The sequence below is a fragment of the Eumetopias jubatus genome, unplaced genomic scaffold, assembly GCF_037043125.1.
Source record: "Eumetopias jubatus isolate StellerSeaLion01/CBP00866 unplaced genomic scaffold, mEumJub1_p1.0 scaffold_3, whole genome shotgun sequence".
Taxonomy (NCBI): domain Eukaryota; kingdom Metazoa; phylum Chordata; class Mammalia; order Carnivora; family Otariidae; genus Eumetopias; species Eumetopias jubatus.
In genome coordinates this window covers 103379399-103393789 of record NW_028274809.1, presented here as the reverse complement: position 1 = coordinate 103393789, position 14391 = coordinate 103379399, and the positions used below count along the sequence as shown (strand labels likewise).

The following is a 14391-nucleotide window of genomic DNA, read 5'->3' as shown; positions in this document are numbered from 1 at the left end:
AGAGAGAGAATGAGAGAGAGAGAGAGAGAGCACATGAGAGGAGGGAGGGTTAGAGGGAGAAGCAGACTCCCTGCTGAGCAGGGAGCCCGATGCGGGACTTGATCCTGGAACTCCAGGATCATGACCTGAGCCGAAGGCAGTCGCTTAACCAACTGAGCCACCCAGGCGCCCAGGACTTTTTTTCTTTTACATTTATTGCACAAGGCATTCTGTGAAATTAGTGCAAAGACCAGTTCCCCGATTCTGTAATAAAGTACGCTGATCTTTTTTGCTCATGTTGTACATCCCATATTAACATATTATTTGAGATAGTATAAAAACAATGACAGTGATAGGCCCTTTCCATAATGTTGCCATGAAGCTCCAGTTTCTGATTTGAGGGGAGCTTTTGTATCCTGTCTCTTATATGTCTGAGTGATTTTTGTTTCTGATCACCATAGATGCTTAATTACTTTTACTTGCTTGGGTTTTCAGTCAGTGCCAATTCCAACTTTATATTCCATGTTTTGAATCCTAATAATTAGAAGAAATTTACCAGTTCTAAAAAGTAGTGTGGGAAGAAAAAAAGGCTTTTATTTTCACTAACATAAAAATGACTGAGTTACATGTTTTCTTTACAATTTTTAGGCGCTGTTTTGAATTTTTAGATTTACTTTTACAAGAGTGGCAGACACATTCACTGGAACGGTAAGCATTTGATTTGCAGGGTTTTTTTCCTTCTGAAATGAATCTTGAGATTTAGTGCCCCGACAAGTGGTCCAACCTGCTTTTTATGAGAATCGAAGGAATCTAAGCATTTGTTTGCACAACTACATCTGTTATTTCTACTGATGTGAAGATCATAATATTGGCAGGAACTTTTAGTGAATTACATTGGTTGCAGTTTTAGTGTGCCTAGAGATGTGGACAGATGTGCACCCTTCCAGCCACAAAGCTACGATTAACCTTTTCCTTAAATTATTTTTTAATTCCAGTATAGGTAACATACCATGTAATATTTCATGTGTACAACATAGTGATTCAGTAATTCTCTACATTAGTCAGTGCTGCTCGTCATAAGTGAATTCTTAATCCCCTTCACCTATTTCACCCACCCCCCCCACATTCCCTCTAGTAACCACCAGTTTGTTCTGTAGTTAAGAGTCTGTTTTTTAGTTTGCCTTTTTCTTTGTTTCATTTCGTAAATTCCACATATGAGTGAATCATGTGGTATTTATCTTTCTCTGACATTTCACTTAGCATTATAGTCTCTAGATCCATCCATGTTGTTGGAAATGGCAAGACTTCATTCCTTTTTTGTGGCTGAGTAATATTCCATTGTGTGTGTGTGTGTGTGTGTGTGTGTGTGTGTGAGAGATACACACATACCACATCTTTTTTATCCATTCATCAGTTGATGGACACCTGAATTGCTTCCATAATTTAGCTATTCTAAATAATGCAGCAATAAATATAGGGGTACATATATCTTTTTGAATTAGTGTTTTTATAACTTTTGGGTAAATACCCAGTAGTGGAATTATTGGATCATATGGTATTTCTACTTTTAACTTTTTGAGGAACCTTCCTACTGTTTTCCACAGTGGCTGCACCAGTTTGCATTCCCACCAGCAGTGCATGAGCATTCCTATTTCTCCCCATCCTCGCCAGCGCCTGTTGTTTCTTGTGTTTTTGATTTTAGCCATTCTGACAGGTGTGAAATGGCATCTCATTGTGGTTTTGATTGTCATTTCCTTGTTGATGAGTGATTTTGAGCTTCTTTTTATGTGTCTGTTGGCCATCTGGATGTCTTCACGGGAGAAATGTCTGTTCACATCTTCTGTCCATTTTTTAATTCTTTTTCTGGGAGGGTGTTGAGATATATCAGTTCATTATATATTTTGAATACTAAGCTTTTATTGAATATGTCATTTGCAAATATCATCTCCCATTTAATAGATTGTCTTTTAGTTTTGTTGACAGTTTCCTTTGTGTGCGGAAGCTTTTTATTTTGATATAGTACCAATAGTTGATTTTTGCTTTTGTTTCCCCTGCCTCAGGAGACATCTAGAAATATGTTGTTATAGCCAATGTCAGCAATTACTGCCTGTGTCCTCTCCTAGAATTTTTATGGTTTCAGGTCTCCTATTTAGGTCCTTATTCCATTTTTTTTTATTTTAGAGAGGGAGAGAGAGAGAAACAGAGAGAGGGGAGGTGGGAGGAGAGGGGAGAGAGAGCGTCATTTTCAGTTTCTTTCATCAGTGTTAAATAAGTTTTCAGAGTAGGTCTCTTTTACCTCCTTAGTTAAGTTTATTCCTAAATATTTTATTCTTTTTGGTGCAGTTGTAAATGGGATTTTCTTAATTTGTCTTTCTGCTGCTTCATTATTAGTCTGTAGGAATGTAATAGATTTCTATATATTAATCTTATATCCTGCGACCTTACCGACTTCATTTATTCTAGTAGGTTTTGGTGGAGTCTTCAGAGTTTTCTGTGTTTAAGTATCATGTCATCTGGAAGTAGTGGAAGTTTTACTTCTTCCTTACACTTTTGGATGCCTTCTATTCCTTTTTCCTGTCTGATTGCTGTGGCTAGGACTTCCAGTACTGTGTTGCATAAAAGTGGTGAGAGTAGACATCTTTGTCTTGTTCCTGATCTTCGGGAAAAAGCTCTCAGTTTTTCACCATTGAGGATGATGCTAGCTGTGGATTTTTCATATATGGCCTTTACTATGTTGAGGTATGTTCCCCCTAAACCTACCTTGTTGAGGGTTTCTTTATCATGACTGGATGTTGTACTTTGTCAACTGCTTTTTTCTGCATCTACTGAAATGACTGCATGGTTTTTATTCTTTCTCTTGTTAATTTGATGTATCACATTAATTGATTTGTGAATATTGAACCACCCTTGCATCCTAGGAATCCTGCTTGATGGTGGTGAATGATGTTTTTATTTTTTTTATTTTTTTTAAAGATTTTATTTATTTATTTGAGAGAGAGAGAATGAGAGATACAGAGCACGAGAGGGAAGAGGGTCAGAGGGAGAAGCAGACTCCCCGCTGAGCAGGGAGCCCGATGTGGGACTCGATCCCGGGACTCCAGGATCATGACCTGAGCTGAAGGCAGTCGCTTAACCAACTGAGCCACCCAGGTGCCCATGAATGATGTTTTTAACGTATTGTTGATTTGATTTGCTAGTATTTTGTTGAGGATTTTTGCATATGTGTCATCAGGGTACTGGCCTCTAGTTCTTTTTTTTGTAGTCTTTTTTTTTTTTTTTTTTTTTTAGAAAAATATTTATTTTGAGAGAGAGAGTGCATGAACTGGGGGGAGGGGCAGAGGGAGAGAGAGAATCTCAAGCAGACTCCATGCTGAGCTTGGAGCCAGACGCCGGGCTCGATCTCACCACTATGAGATCGTGACCTGAGCTAAAAATCAAGAGTCAGATGCTTAACTGACTGTACCACCCTGGCACTCCTCTTTTTGTAGTCTTTATCTGATTTTGGTATAGGGGTAATGCTGGTCTCATTGAATGAGTTTTGGAAACTTTCTTTCCTCTTCTGTATTTTGGAATTGTTTGAGAAGAATAGTTATTAACTCTTTTTTGACGAGTCAGTAGAATTCACCTGTGAAGCCATCTGGTCCTGGACTTTTGTTTGCTGGGAGTATTTGGATTACCAGTTCAATTTTTTTGCTGGTAATCAGTCTGTTCAGATTTTCTAATTCTTCCAGCTTCAATTTTAGGGAGTTACAGGTTTCTAGGAATTTATCTACTTCTAGGTTGTCCAGTTTGTTGGCATATAATTTTTCATAATCTTATAATCCTTTGTATTTCTGTGGTGTTATTATTTTTCTTCTTTTGTTTCTGATTTTGTTTGAGTCTTCTTTCGTTTTACATTGATAAGCTAAATATTGATGAGTTTTGTTGATCTTTTCAAAGAACTAGCTCCTAGTTTCATTGATCTGTTTTTTCATTTCTATTTTATTTCTTTTCTAATTTTTATTATTTCCTGCCTTCAACTAGAACTAGTTTTGGGTTTTGTTAGGTTGTTTATTTTCGATTTTTCTTGCTTCTTGAGGTAGACCTATATTCTACAAACTTCTCTGTTAGAACAGCTTTTACTGCATCCCAAAGATTCTGGACTGTTGTGTTTTCATTTTCATTTGTCTCCATGTATTTTTTTTTTATTTCCTCTTTGATTTTGTGGTTGACCCACTCATTGTTTAGGAGCATGTTATATAGCTTCCATTTATTTGTGGTGTTTCCCGGTTTTTCTTGTGGTTGATTTCTGGTTTAATAATGTTATGGTTGGAAAAGATGCATAGTCATAGTATGAGTTTGATCGTTTTCAATTCATTGAGACTCGTTTTGTGGCCTAATATGTGGTATATTCTGGAGAATGTTCTGTGTGTACTTGAAAAGTGTATTCTGCTGTTTTAGAATGGAATGTTCTGAATATATCTGTTAGATCCATCTGGTCCAATGTGTCATTAAAAGCCACTGTTTCCTTGTTGGTTTTGTCTTTGGATGATCTATCCAGTGATGTAAATGGGTTGTTAAAGTCCCTTATTATTGTATTACTATCAATTACTTCCCTTATTTTGTTTCTTATTAGCTGTTTTATGTATTGGAATGCTCCCATGTTGGGTGCATAAACATTTACAATTGTTACATCTTCTTGTTGGATTGGTCCCTTTATGATTGTATACTGCCTTTTTTTTTTTTTTTGGAAAGATGATTTTTTATTTATTTTTTTTAAGGTTTTATTCATTTATTTGACAGAGAGACACACAGTGAGAGAGGGAACACAAGCAGAGGGAGTGGGAGAGGGAGAAGCAGGCTCCCCGCCAAGCAGGGAGCCTGATGTGGGCCTCGATCCCAGGATCCTGGGATCATGACTTGAGCTGAAGGCAGATGCTTAATGACTCAGCCACCCAGGCGCCCCAAGATTATTTATTTAGAAAGACAGGGTGCGAGTGGGGGAGTGCAGAGAGAGAGGGAGAATCTCAAGCAGGCTCCAAGCTCAGTACAGTGTCTGACCTGGGGCTTAATCCCACAACCCTGAGGTCATGACCTGAGCTGAAACCAAGAATCAGATGTTTAACTGACTGAGCCACCCAGTCACCCCAGATTGTATACTGTTTTAAAGTCTGTTTTGTCTGTTATAAGTGTTGCTCTTCCGGCTTTCTTTTCACTTCCGTTTTCGTAGTAGATGCTGTTCTGTCCCTTCATTATCAGTATGTGTGTGTCTTTAGATCTGAAATGAGTCTCTCGTAGGCAGCATATAAATGGGTCTTGCTTTTTATCTGTTCTGTTACCCTGTGTCTTTGGATTGGAGGTTTTAGTCCATTTACATTCAAAGTAGTTATTGATAGGTACTTATTGCCATTTTGTTACTTCTTTACAACTGTTTATGTAGTTCTTCTCTGTTCCTTTCTGTTTCTGCTCTCTTCTCTCATGGTTTGCTTTCTTTAGCGGTATACTCGGCTTCCTTTCTCTCTCTGCCTCTTTTTTTTTTTTTTTTTTTTGTATATGTATTACTGGTGTTTAATTTATGGTTTTACTAGTTTTTAATTTATACATTTTATGCATATAGCAGTCTAAAGTTGATAGTTGCTTCAGTTTGAACCCATTCTTTACTCCTCTCTTTCCACGTTTTAGGTATATGGTGTCATACTTACTCTTTTATTTTGTGAATTGCTTGACTGATTTTTATAGCTATACTTAATTTTACTGCTTTTATGCTTCCTACTTTTCTTACTCCTGCTTATGGTCTTTCCTTTCCACTTGATGAGCCCACTTTAACATTTCTTGTAGGGCTGATTTAGGGGTTATGAATTTCTTTAACTTTCATTTGTCTGGAAGACTTTATCCAGCAAGGCTGTCATTTGGAAGAGGAGAGACCGAGTATTCTTGGCTGAAGGGTTTTTTGTTTTGTTTTGTTTTTTGTTTTTGTTTTCTTTTCCCTAGCACTTTGAATACATCATGCCACTCCCTTCTGGTTCATAAAGTTTCTTCTGAAAAATCAGCTTATAGCCTTAAGGAGATTCCCTTGTATATAACTGTTTTTTTCTCTTGCTGCTTTTAAAATTCCCTTTATCACTACGTTTTGCTATTTTAATTACTGTGTCTTGGTGTGGATCTCTTTGTGTTGTTTTTGTTGGGAGCTCTCAGGGCCTCCAGGATCTGGATTTCTGTTTTCTTCCCCAGATTTGGGAAGTTTTCAGCTATTAGTTCTTCAAATAAATTTTCTGCCCCCCTTTCTTTCTCTTCTCCCCTGGGATTCCATATAATGCAAGTGTTACTATGCTTGATGGTGTCACTGAGTTCCCTAAGTCTGTTTTCATTTTTTATTATTTTTTTCCCTCTCTCCCATTCAGCTTGATTGCTTCCCATTATTCTGTCCTCCAGTTGCTGATCCGTTCTTCTGCTTCCTCTAGTCTGTTTATTCCATCTATTGTATTTTTAATTTCAGTTATTAAGTTCTTCATCTCTGATTGGTTCTTTTTTATGTTTTCTATCTCTTTGTTAAGGTTTTCACTGGGGTCCTCCACTCTTTTTTCAAGTCCAGTGAGTAGCTTTGATCATTACTTTAAATTCTCTATCAGGCATATTACTTATCTCCATTTTCCTTTGGTCTCTTGCTCTGATTTTGTCCTGTTCTTACACTGGGGAAGTGTAGCTCTTTTTCTCCCTTTGTCTAACTCTGTGTCTATTTCTATGTGTTAGGAAAGTCAGCTCTGTCTCCTGCCTTATGAAGAAGAGGTCCTGTAGTGCCCTGCAGGGCAGTGTCCCCTGTTCACCCAAACTGGAACTGCAGGGATGTCTCCATGTGTGTTGCATGTATCCTGATGTTGTGGCTGAGGCGCTTTTTCTTTCAGTCCAGTCCTCTGCCGTGGCTCTGCCTATTGTGGGCAGCATTGGATCCCTGTGTTGTTCGTGGGCCAGTCTGGGGTTGGCTTGGGCTTGAGTCACGTTCACACTGGGCATTTGTCCGAGATGCAGTAGTACCATACTGCTGGGCACTTTCCTTCTGTTGTCTCCTGAGAAGCTTTTATTGGTGGGTGGTGCCTACAGTTAGAGCAGCTGTCTGACTCCAGCCCACTGCTGGGGCCACAGTCTGACTGGTGTGTGCGGTTATCTTCCCCCTCCTCAGAGCAGGAGTCACTTTGCCGAGGTGCCAACCCATCCCTGTCGGGGCTGCTTGTACCCTGCCAAGCTTGTGGCACTGCTTTGGATGGGTTGTGGCCAAGGATATATCGGGGGGGGGGACCCCAGGAGAATGTTGCCACAGCGCAGGCAGTGTTAGCAAGTGTTGCTTGGGTCCACTGTGGAGGGGGAAACCTGGAACCAAGGCCTGGCTGGTTTGTGTTTATGTAACCCCTGGGGTGGGGCAGGGAAACGGTGCCCCCCAGCTCCTTTGTTCCTGGTGAAGTCTCCCCGGGATCCCTTCCCCTCTGGTTCATGCTCTCACGTCAGTAAAGCAATCTCCCTTGTGTATACCCCACGTGTTTTTCAAACTGCTGCTTCTATTGCTGTATCTCCGAGGGGCTGTTTGTTGTGCTCTTTAAGGGTGGGGACTCAGTTTCCTATTTCCCTCCTACTGATTTTTAAAGTTTCGGTGTTAAGCTCCACTGATCATAAGAATTCACAAAAGTATGCCCCTCTGGTTTTCGTGTGGGTTCCCGTGCCTGGGGTGCTTGGTGTGAGGGTTTGGTCCTCTCCCCTCTGTGTGTCCCCAGTGTCTCTCCCTCTTACAGAAAGTCTGTGCCCTCCCTGCCACCTTCTTCAGTGTGGCCTCTTCTCTACACTTAGCTGTGCAGAGTCTGGTCTGCTAATCTTCAGGTAGTTTTCTGGGGTATTTACAATGATGTGGGTGATACCTAGTTGTATCTGTGGGAGGAGGTGAGTTTAGGGTCCTCCTACTCTGCCATTTTCCTGGAAGTCAGCCACAGTTAACTCCTTATTGACTCTCACCCTGGTGTCTGACATTCCTGTCCCTTCAACCAGGAAAATATTCCAAGCTGCTCTTGGCAAGCCTGGTGTAACTCTTAGATCCTTAGAGGAATTTCTCTCATCTCACAGTTCTTTTTGATCCCCCTGAATGGGAAAGTCAGCAATTTTCTCTTTATTCAGGTTGGTGTTGGTATGTTTCACATCATCATGATAAAAGGTAGAATTATGGCAGGATTCTTGAAGAAGGATGTCTCTTAATTTCAAGATTCATTCTTTGCCATTTTCAGTTCCTTTGAATTTGAGGTGCCTGTTATTCTTGGTGAGTTAAATTTGGAGAGATAGATGATGATGTGCCACCCAGTTTTTAATGTTACATATTGTGAGGAACTTTACAGCATACTCATCATTTTATTAGGGGCATTTTAATGAAGTACTTCTGGGAGTCCCTTTCCATACTGCAAGGGGCAGAGAGGAAACAAAGCCATGCCTCCTGGGGGTAAAATTTCATCTGCAAATACCTCGAATCTAGAAGATAGTCGTGCATTCTTTCATCTCTTGGGTATTGTATCCTCTATTTGGTGACAGTTTTGGAATTTAGAGGTGGAAAATGGAATGGGGGATTTAATGTGAGGACATGTGAGTAGAACAGTCCCGTGTGAAGAACTCAGTATTTATTCATTCGCCTCCTCGCTCAACATTTGCCACTTGGTGGGTACTTGCTAAACAGTTACTAAATGAAGGAATAAGGCAAAGACTCTGAACAGGCTATAAGATTGGTAACTACTCTTTGTTCTGTGAGACTAACTCATTGCAGCCTTCTTTCTTTTCTTAAAAATCTGTCAAACATTCAAAGAGACACTTTAATAACTTCCTCTCAGGGCAGAACATAAGCTAAAGAGAACACCTATTTATAAAATTGTGACATGATTTTATAAATTTGTTCATGTTGCATAGTGGAACTTGAAAAAAAACATTGTGTTTAATTACAGAAATGTGAGCCAGTATTCTGATGATTATTACCTCGTAATTTCCATAGAAACTACTGCTGGCCATGGAAAGGTAGAAACTTGTAGCCTTGTTCGTTGGGTTCCTCAAAGGTTGAGCTAAATAAGTATGAAGTAAGAAGAATCAGCTGTTATTTTAAAAACTTGGGGTACTTAGGTGGGGGCAGCTGATGGAGGGTGGGGGTGCCCCGGGACAGAGGTAGAAGTTAGGAGAGCAACGGGGAAGGGAGCTCTGATTTCTCAGCTGCATGTTGGTTGACTCACTGGGCACAGAGGCTCTAGGTTCCATGTGTCGATTTGAAGTTCTCACACCAGTTTTCACCCGCATAAAACCACATGTTAATGATTGTTACTGCTTTCTCTTCTTGATGTCTAGACATATATCAGTATTAGCCGAAACAATAAAGAAGGGAATACATGATGCGGATTCCGAAGCAAGGATAGAAGCCAGAAAGTAAGTGTTTATTGTACACCACTTGTTTTTAATGCACTGTTTTTAAATTTCAGGGTGGTGTTTAGATTGCCTTACTCAAAACTCATTAAGTTACATGAACATGTTTTGTTAATTGTGACTTTGAAATACGACCTCAAAAGGCCATGTCACAATATTTCTCTAACTTTTTGTTTAGAAGGTTGTTCAGGTGCCCAGGCCTGAAAGACTGATTGATAGTACTTGAATATAAACAGAACTGAGGTACACAACAGCATGCTCATTTTTAAATTTATGACAAATGACTACGTGAATCAGGAAAGCATTTGTATGCACACTCAGTGTATTTTCTTACTCATTAGGCTCTGTTAGGAGCCAGGTCATAACCCAAAGGGACCTTTTGGTTTCCTGTGAAAAATCATGGTCCCAGAGATCCTTCCCCTGTGACGGTATCTTTGAAACCTTCAGGTGGCAGCTTGGGAAGGTGTGAACGTGGTGAGGGGCAGGTGGGTTGAGGTGTGATGCTGGGGATTACCGCAGTGGTGACTTGCAGTTGCCATCCCATGTGCGAGGCACTTTTGCCATGAGGTGGGTCATGCTCCAGTCATGTGACTGTGACCATGCATTCGGTGCCTTCCCAGGAATAATTTTGTCATTGTGACTGTAAAAGCCAAGAGTCAGATGCTGAGACTTACGCGTCTTGGGCCATGTGTAGATGAGTGCTGTGAATGTTGTACCTGGGGTGGTGCCTCTGTGCTTTCATAATGACCAGCTCTTCTACTGGACCACAGGTAGCCTCTCCTCACTCACCTGGAATATTACTGTCTGACTTAGCTGCACTGATACCTCCTGACAAAGTCCCTGTCGTTCTCGGACCACTCTCTCCGTTAAATTCTGTCCCCCAGTTTCTGAGGTCAGAGAACCTCATCGACACACTGAAGTAGTTATCACAGTCTCAGCTCGGGTAGTTCCTACCAAAATAAGTGACGTAGTTAATAGTTGCTCACAACTCTTAGGAATGGAGTTGTTAGTCATGTACTTAATGCTGTTTTTATCCTTTTATGTGTCTTCCCCCTCCCCAGTTCTTTGGTCGTGCTGCAATGCAGAGTTCAAGTAGCTCAGCACATCTTTGTGCCTCTCGTACATGTTATCTGAGGCAACTGTAAAGACTTCAGGTCGACAAGTGTCCAGTCGCTTTTATAAAAGCTGCCATGGATGAGCCCCCTCCGTGTTCTCAGTCTAGTTCTAGACGTTTTAGCTCCGTCGTCCCGAAGCCTCCCCAGTCTCACGAGTTAGGCCCTTTAGTTTCCATTTTATAAGTGAGACTGTGATGCAGAGAAGTCCGGGAACTTGCCCAGTGTCAGAAGAGCCAGTAAGCTGGCCCAGATCCACCGCAGGCCTCCTTCGTCCGCCCTGTCTTCCTCAGCCAGTGCTGCTCCTAGTGGCGGAGCACCACGGATCGCAGTCCTTGACTGTGTTGCGTGAGGGGGCCACAGAGCTCGGCAGGAGCCCCGTGCGATCCTGACTACGGCAAGCTGTGTGTCTCCCCTAGGTGCTACTGGGGTTTTCACAGTCACTTCAGCAGAGAAGCAGAGCACTTGTATCACACCCTCGAGTCCTCCTACCAGAAGGCCCTGCAGTCCCACCTGAAGAACTCCGACAGCATCGTGTCTCTGCCCCAGTCTGACCGCTCATCCTCAAGTTCTCAGGAGAGTCTGAAGTAAGCACTTCAGCCGTGCTTTTCATTCGTGGGAGATTTTATGTTAAAAGACTTGCTACATGACACAAATTCCAGCTGTGGTTTTTTTTTAATGTGTATATGCCTCTTCTAGTCCCCTCTTCAGATGGGTTCTGCTGCTAGGTAAGATTCTTGGGGAATGGTAAGGAAAAGGTGGCCTTGGTCTTTGCCCTAAGTAGTGTCTAGTGAAGTTTATATGGCCGCCCTAGAATACGGTGTTGGAGTGAAATAAGTGAATCATTCACAGGGTCTTCTAGGAGAATATGAGGGTTAACTTGAAGACAAGTCTGGAAAGGGGAAGGGTGTTAGGAATCTGGGAATAAATGCATTATCATCCTCACTCTGGATTTCTAACTTCTGTTTTGAGTTATGACTTCTCTCTGAATGTTTGGAAGATAGTCCAAAATAGAATGCTGCAGCTTTGTCTGAAATCGGGGATTTATAAGATTGTGGTCCCAGTTAATTCGGAAAACTCTGAAATGATTCCTTCATTATCCTAGTTTCCTGTTGTAGACAGTACTTGGGTGAACGCAGATGAAGTGCACATTTGGTGATAATGAACATGCGTGTACGTTTATTTTCAGCCGGCCGCTCTCTGCCAAAAGAAGTCCTACTGGAAGCACCACCTCTAGAGGTAAGACCGACGGCCATAGTGAAGGCCCCCTCGGGGAGGCCTCTGTTTCCGGTGCTGCTCCCAGGGGCTGTTCTGCCGCCAGAAGCCAGCCACCGGCTTTCAGGTGCCCCTCGGGTTTGCGGAGCCTGCTGCTCGGTGCTCCAGCTATGCCCAGCAGAGCTCCACTGCGCCGGCGGCCAAGGGCAGTGAGGAACACACGCAGAAGGGGAGTCCTGGGACCTTTCCACTCGAATAGTGCCGCTCCCTTGCTCCAGTCACTGGACAAGAGTGAGGACAGCTGGTGATGCTTGGAGCCGCCCCCGCAGCAGCAGTGCGGTGGCTGTTAGAGGTGGGAGAGTAGAATGTTCCCCGAGAGCAGGAGGGCATTGGAGTCGGGGTGCCTGCTTAGGCCACATTGTGCAGAAACTGGCCAGATGTGTGCGCTTTTTCATTACCTCACTCCTCACATTAACCAGAAAGAGGGGCCGTTTCTTTGGGGTTTATAGTCTTTGATTACAAGAAAAGAAATGGAATGGGTGTATGTGGTCATGGTCACTTAATTTCCCTCAGCATTGTGTTGGCTGAACTGTCTCCAGTGACCAGGAAAAACAGCACGTCATTGCTCACGCACTCCAGCCTTTGTTAAAACTTGCTGGGAAGGGGCACCTGGTTGTCTCAGTCGGTTAAGCGTCCCGACTCTTGATCTCAACTCAGGTCTGGATCTCAGGGATGTGAGTTTTTTTTTTTTTTTTTTTTTTAAGATTTTATTTATTTGAGAGAGAGAGAATGAGAGAGAGAGCATGAGAGGGAAGAGCGTCAGAGGGAGAAGCAGACTCCCTGCTGAACAGGGAGCCCGATGTGGGACTCGATCCCAGGACTCCGGGATCATGACCTGAGCCGAAGGCAGTTGCTTAACCATCTGAGCCACCCAGGCGCCCCTCAGGGATGTGAGTTTAAGGCTTGCATTGGGCTCCATGCTGGGCGTGGAGCCTACTTTTTTTTTTTTTTAAAGAAATCTTGATAAGAAAATCACAACAAGTTTTAATGATGTGTATTTACAATTCTAGTGTAGTCCCTACTGATGTTTCCTTCTTTACCACTCAAGCTTCTACAGTTAGCACCAAATCCGTGTCAACGACCGGGTCGCTCCAGCGGTCTCGAAGCGATATTGACGTGAATGCAGCAGCCAGTGCCAAGTCCAAGGTGTCTTCGGCCTCGGGAGCTACGCCTTTCAGCTCAGCAGCAGCCTTGCCTCCCGGGTCATATGCATCCTTAGGTAACCAGACCCCACCTCCTTTCCCCCCAGTTCTGCTGCTTGAGATTACAGTTAGCCCTGCTCAAATTTATTTAGCAAATTATAAAACATGATCATTGAGGAAATTCTCACTGCTTTAGGGCTGATATTTAAGTATAAGTAGCTCTGTGCATTTACTGCTGGTTCCCAGCCAGCCTTTGTTGTGTTCCCTTTCTCTGGAGCATGATCCCTTTTAGTGACGAGTAAGTACCTGGGTGCTCACATGGCGTGTCACACTGAACACATCCTTCAGCTTCACTCCCCCCTTCCGTGGCAGCCCAGCCAGCACCTACGCCACCTCCCCTATTGCCAGAGCTGGCTTTTTTCCCCCTCGTGACATCGGTGGGGGGCAGAGTCGGAGGGTTTTGTGAGGGAATCCCCAAAGACTGTCGTAGTTAGGTGTTTCCCAATTTGAGAATGACGGGTGGCAGAGGTGCGGGACGCAGGGGCCACAACAAGGGGCATCTCTAGAGAAATGGGGTGGATTTACTAGCCAACATAACCATATTCCACAGAACGGTGTTGGTCTTCCATGTGTCGCCTTGGGAGGAAAGTGTACTTACTCTAGCAATAGCCAAAGGATTAAAAAATTATTTTTAAAAGAATTCATATCTGACAGAATGGTAGGTCAGTTTTTCAGCAGACAACCGAACACCCATATGTAAGGCTGATAATTGATTACATTTTATTTTTGTTTGAGCCAAGTCGTTCAAGCCAAAATCTTGAGACTTCGCCAGATTGGTTTTATTTTGGATTTTGGAAATTGAATACATACAATTTAAGCTTCATGGAACATTGAGACTGAATTACTTATGTGGTTTACAAACCAATTCCAAAGTCATTTCTGAAACTAATGTTCTAAAAGTGTTCTGAGCATGGAAGCCCAGTGAGAGAGCAGCAAGAGAAGATTACTGGGCTGCCACTGATGAGCTTGGTGAGCTTGAACGGGCCACGCAGTCTCTGAAGCTGGTTTCTCCAACTAATTAGTTGTGGTAGTAGTCACCCAGCTCAGACACACGTAGGGGATAAATGAAAGGATATAAAAGTCCTTCGTAATCTGTTAATCACGTAAGGTGAAAAAACAGATTGTGCTAGGAGCATTACAACATGAGAGGTGTGTGTTCTGGAACGTTAAGTCAGTTAAGTTAGTCTTGTTTCTCTAGGGAACTACCTCAGACATAGGTACCTTTTGATAGGGAAGGAACCCCCTAAGTGCTCTCCCTTTCTACCATTTTAGTACTGTGGCATCACATCAGAGTGTTTATGATGTTCGGTTGGTATGTAGTCATCGAGGAAGGGGGAAGTCAGGATGGTTCTCTCCCAGGGTGGAGTAGCTCTGTTCATTTTAGGTCAGTTTTTAAGTATGTACTCGTGTTT

General features: G+C 42.5%; 1 protein-coding gene across 1 annotated transcript in view; it reads left to right on the top strand.

Annotated features, from left to right (window-relative positions):
- CLASP1 (cytoplasmic linker associated protein 1) overlaps nt 1–14391 on the top strand; it is a 260166-nt gene that overhangs the window by 149867 nt on the left and 95908 nt on the right. Inside the window, exons 15-19 of the mRNA XM_088021764.1 lie at nt 628–687; nt 9316–9393; nt 10922–11089; nt 11692–11741; nt 12826–12996. Of these exons, the coding sequence (XP_087877890.1) occupies nt 628–687; nt 9316–9393; nt 10922–11089; nt 11692–11741; nt 12826–12996 (527 nt within the window). The remainder of the gene's footprint in view (nt 1–627; nt 688–9315; nt 9394–10921; nt 11090–11691; nt 11742–12825; nt 12997–14391) is intronic.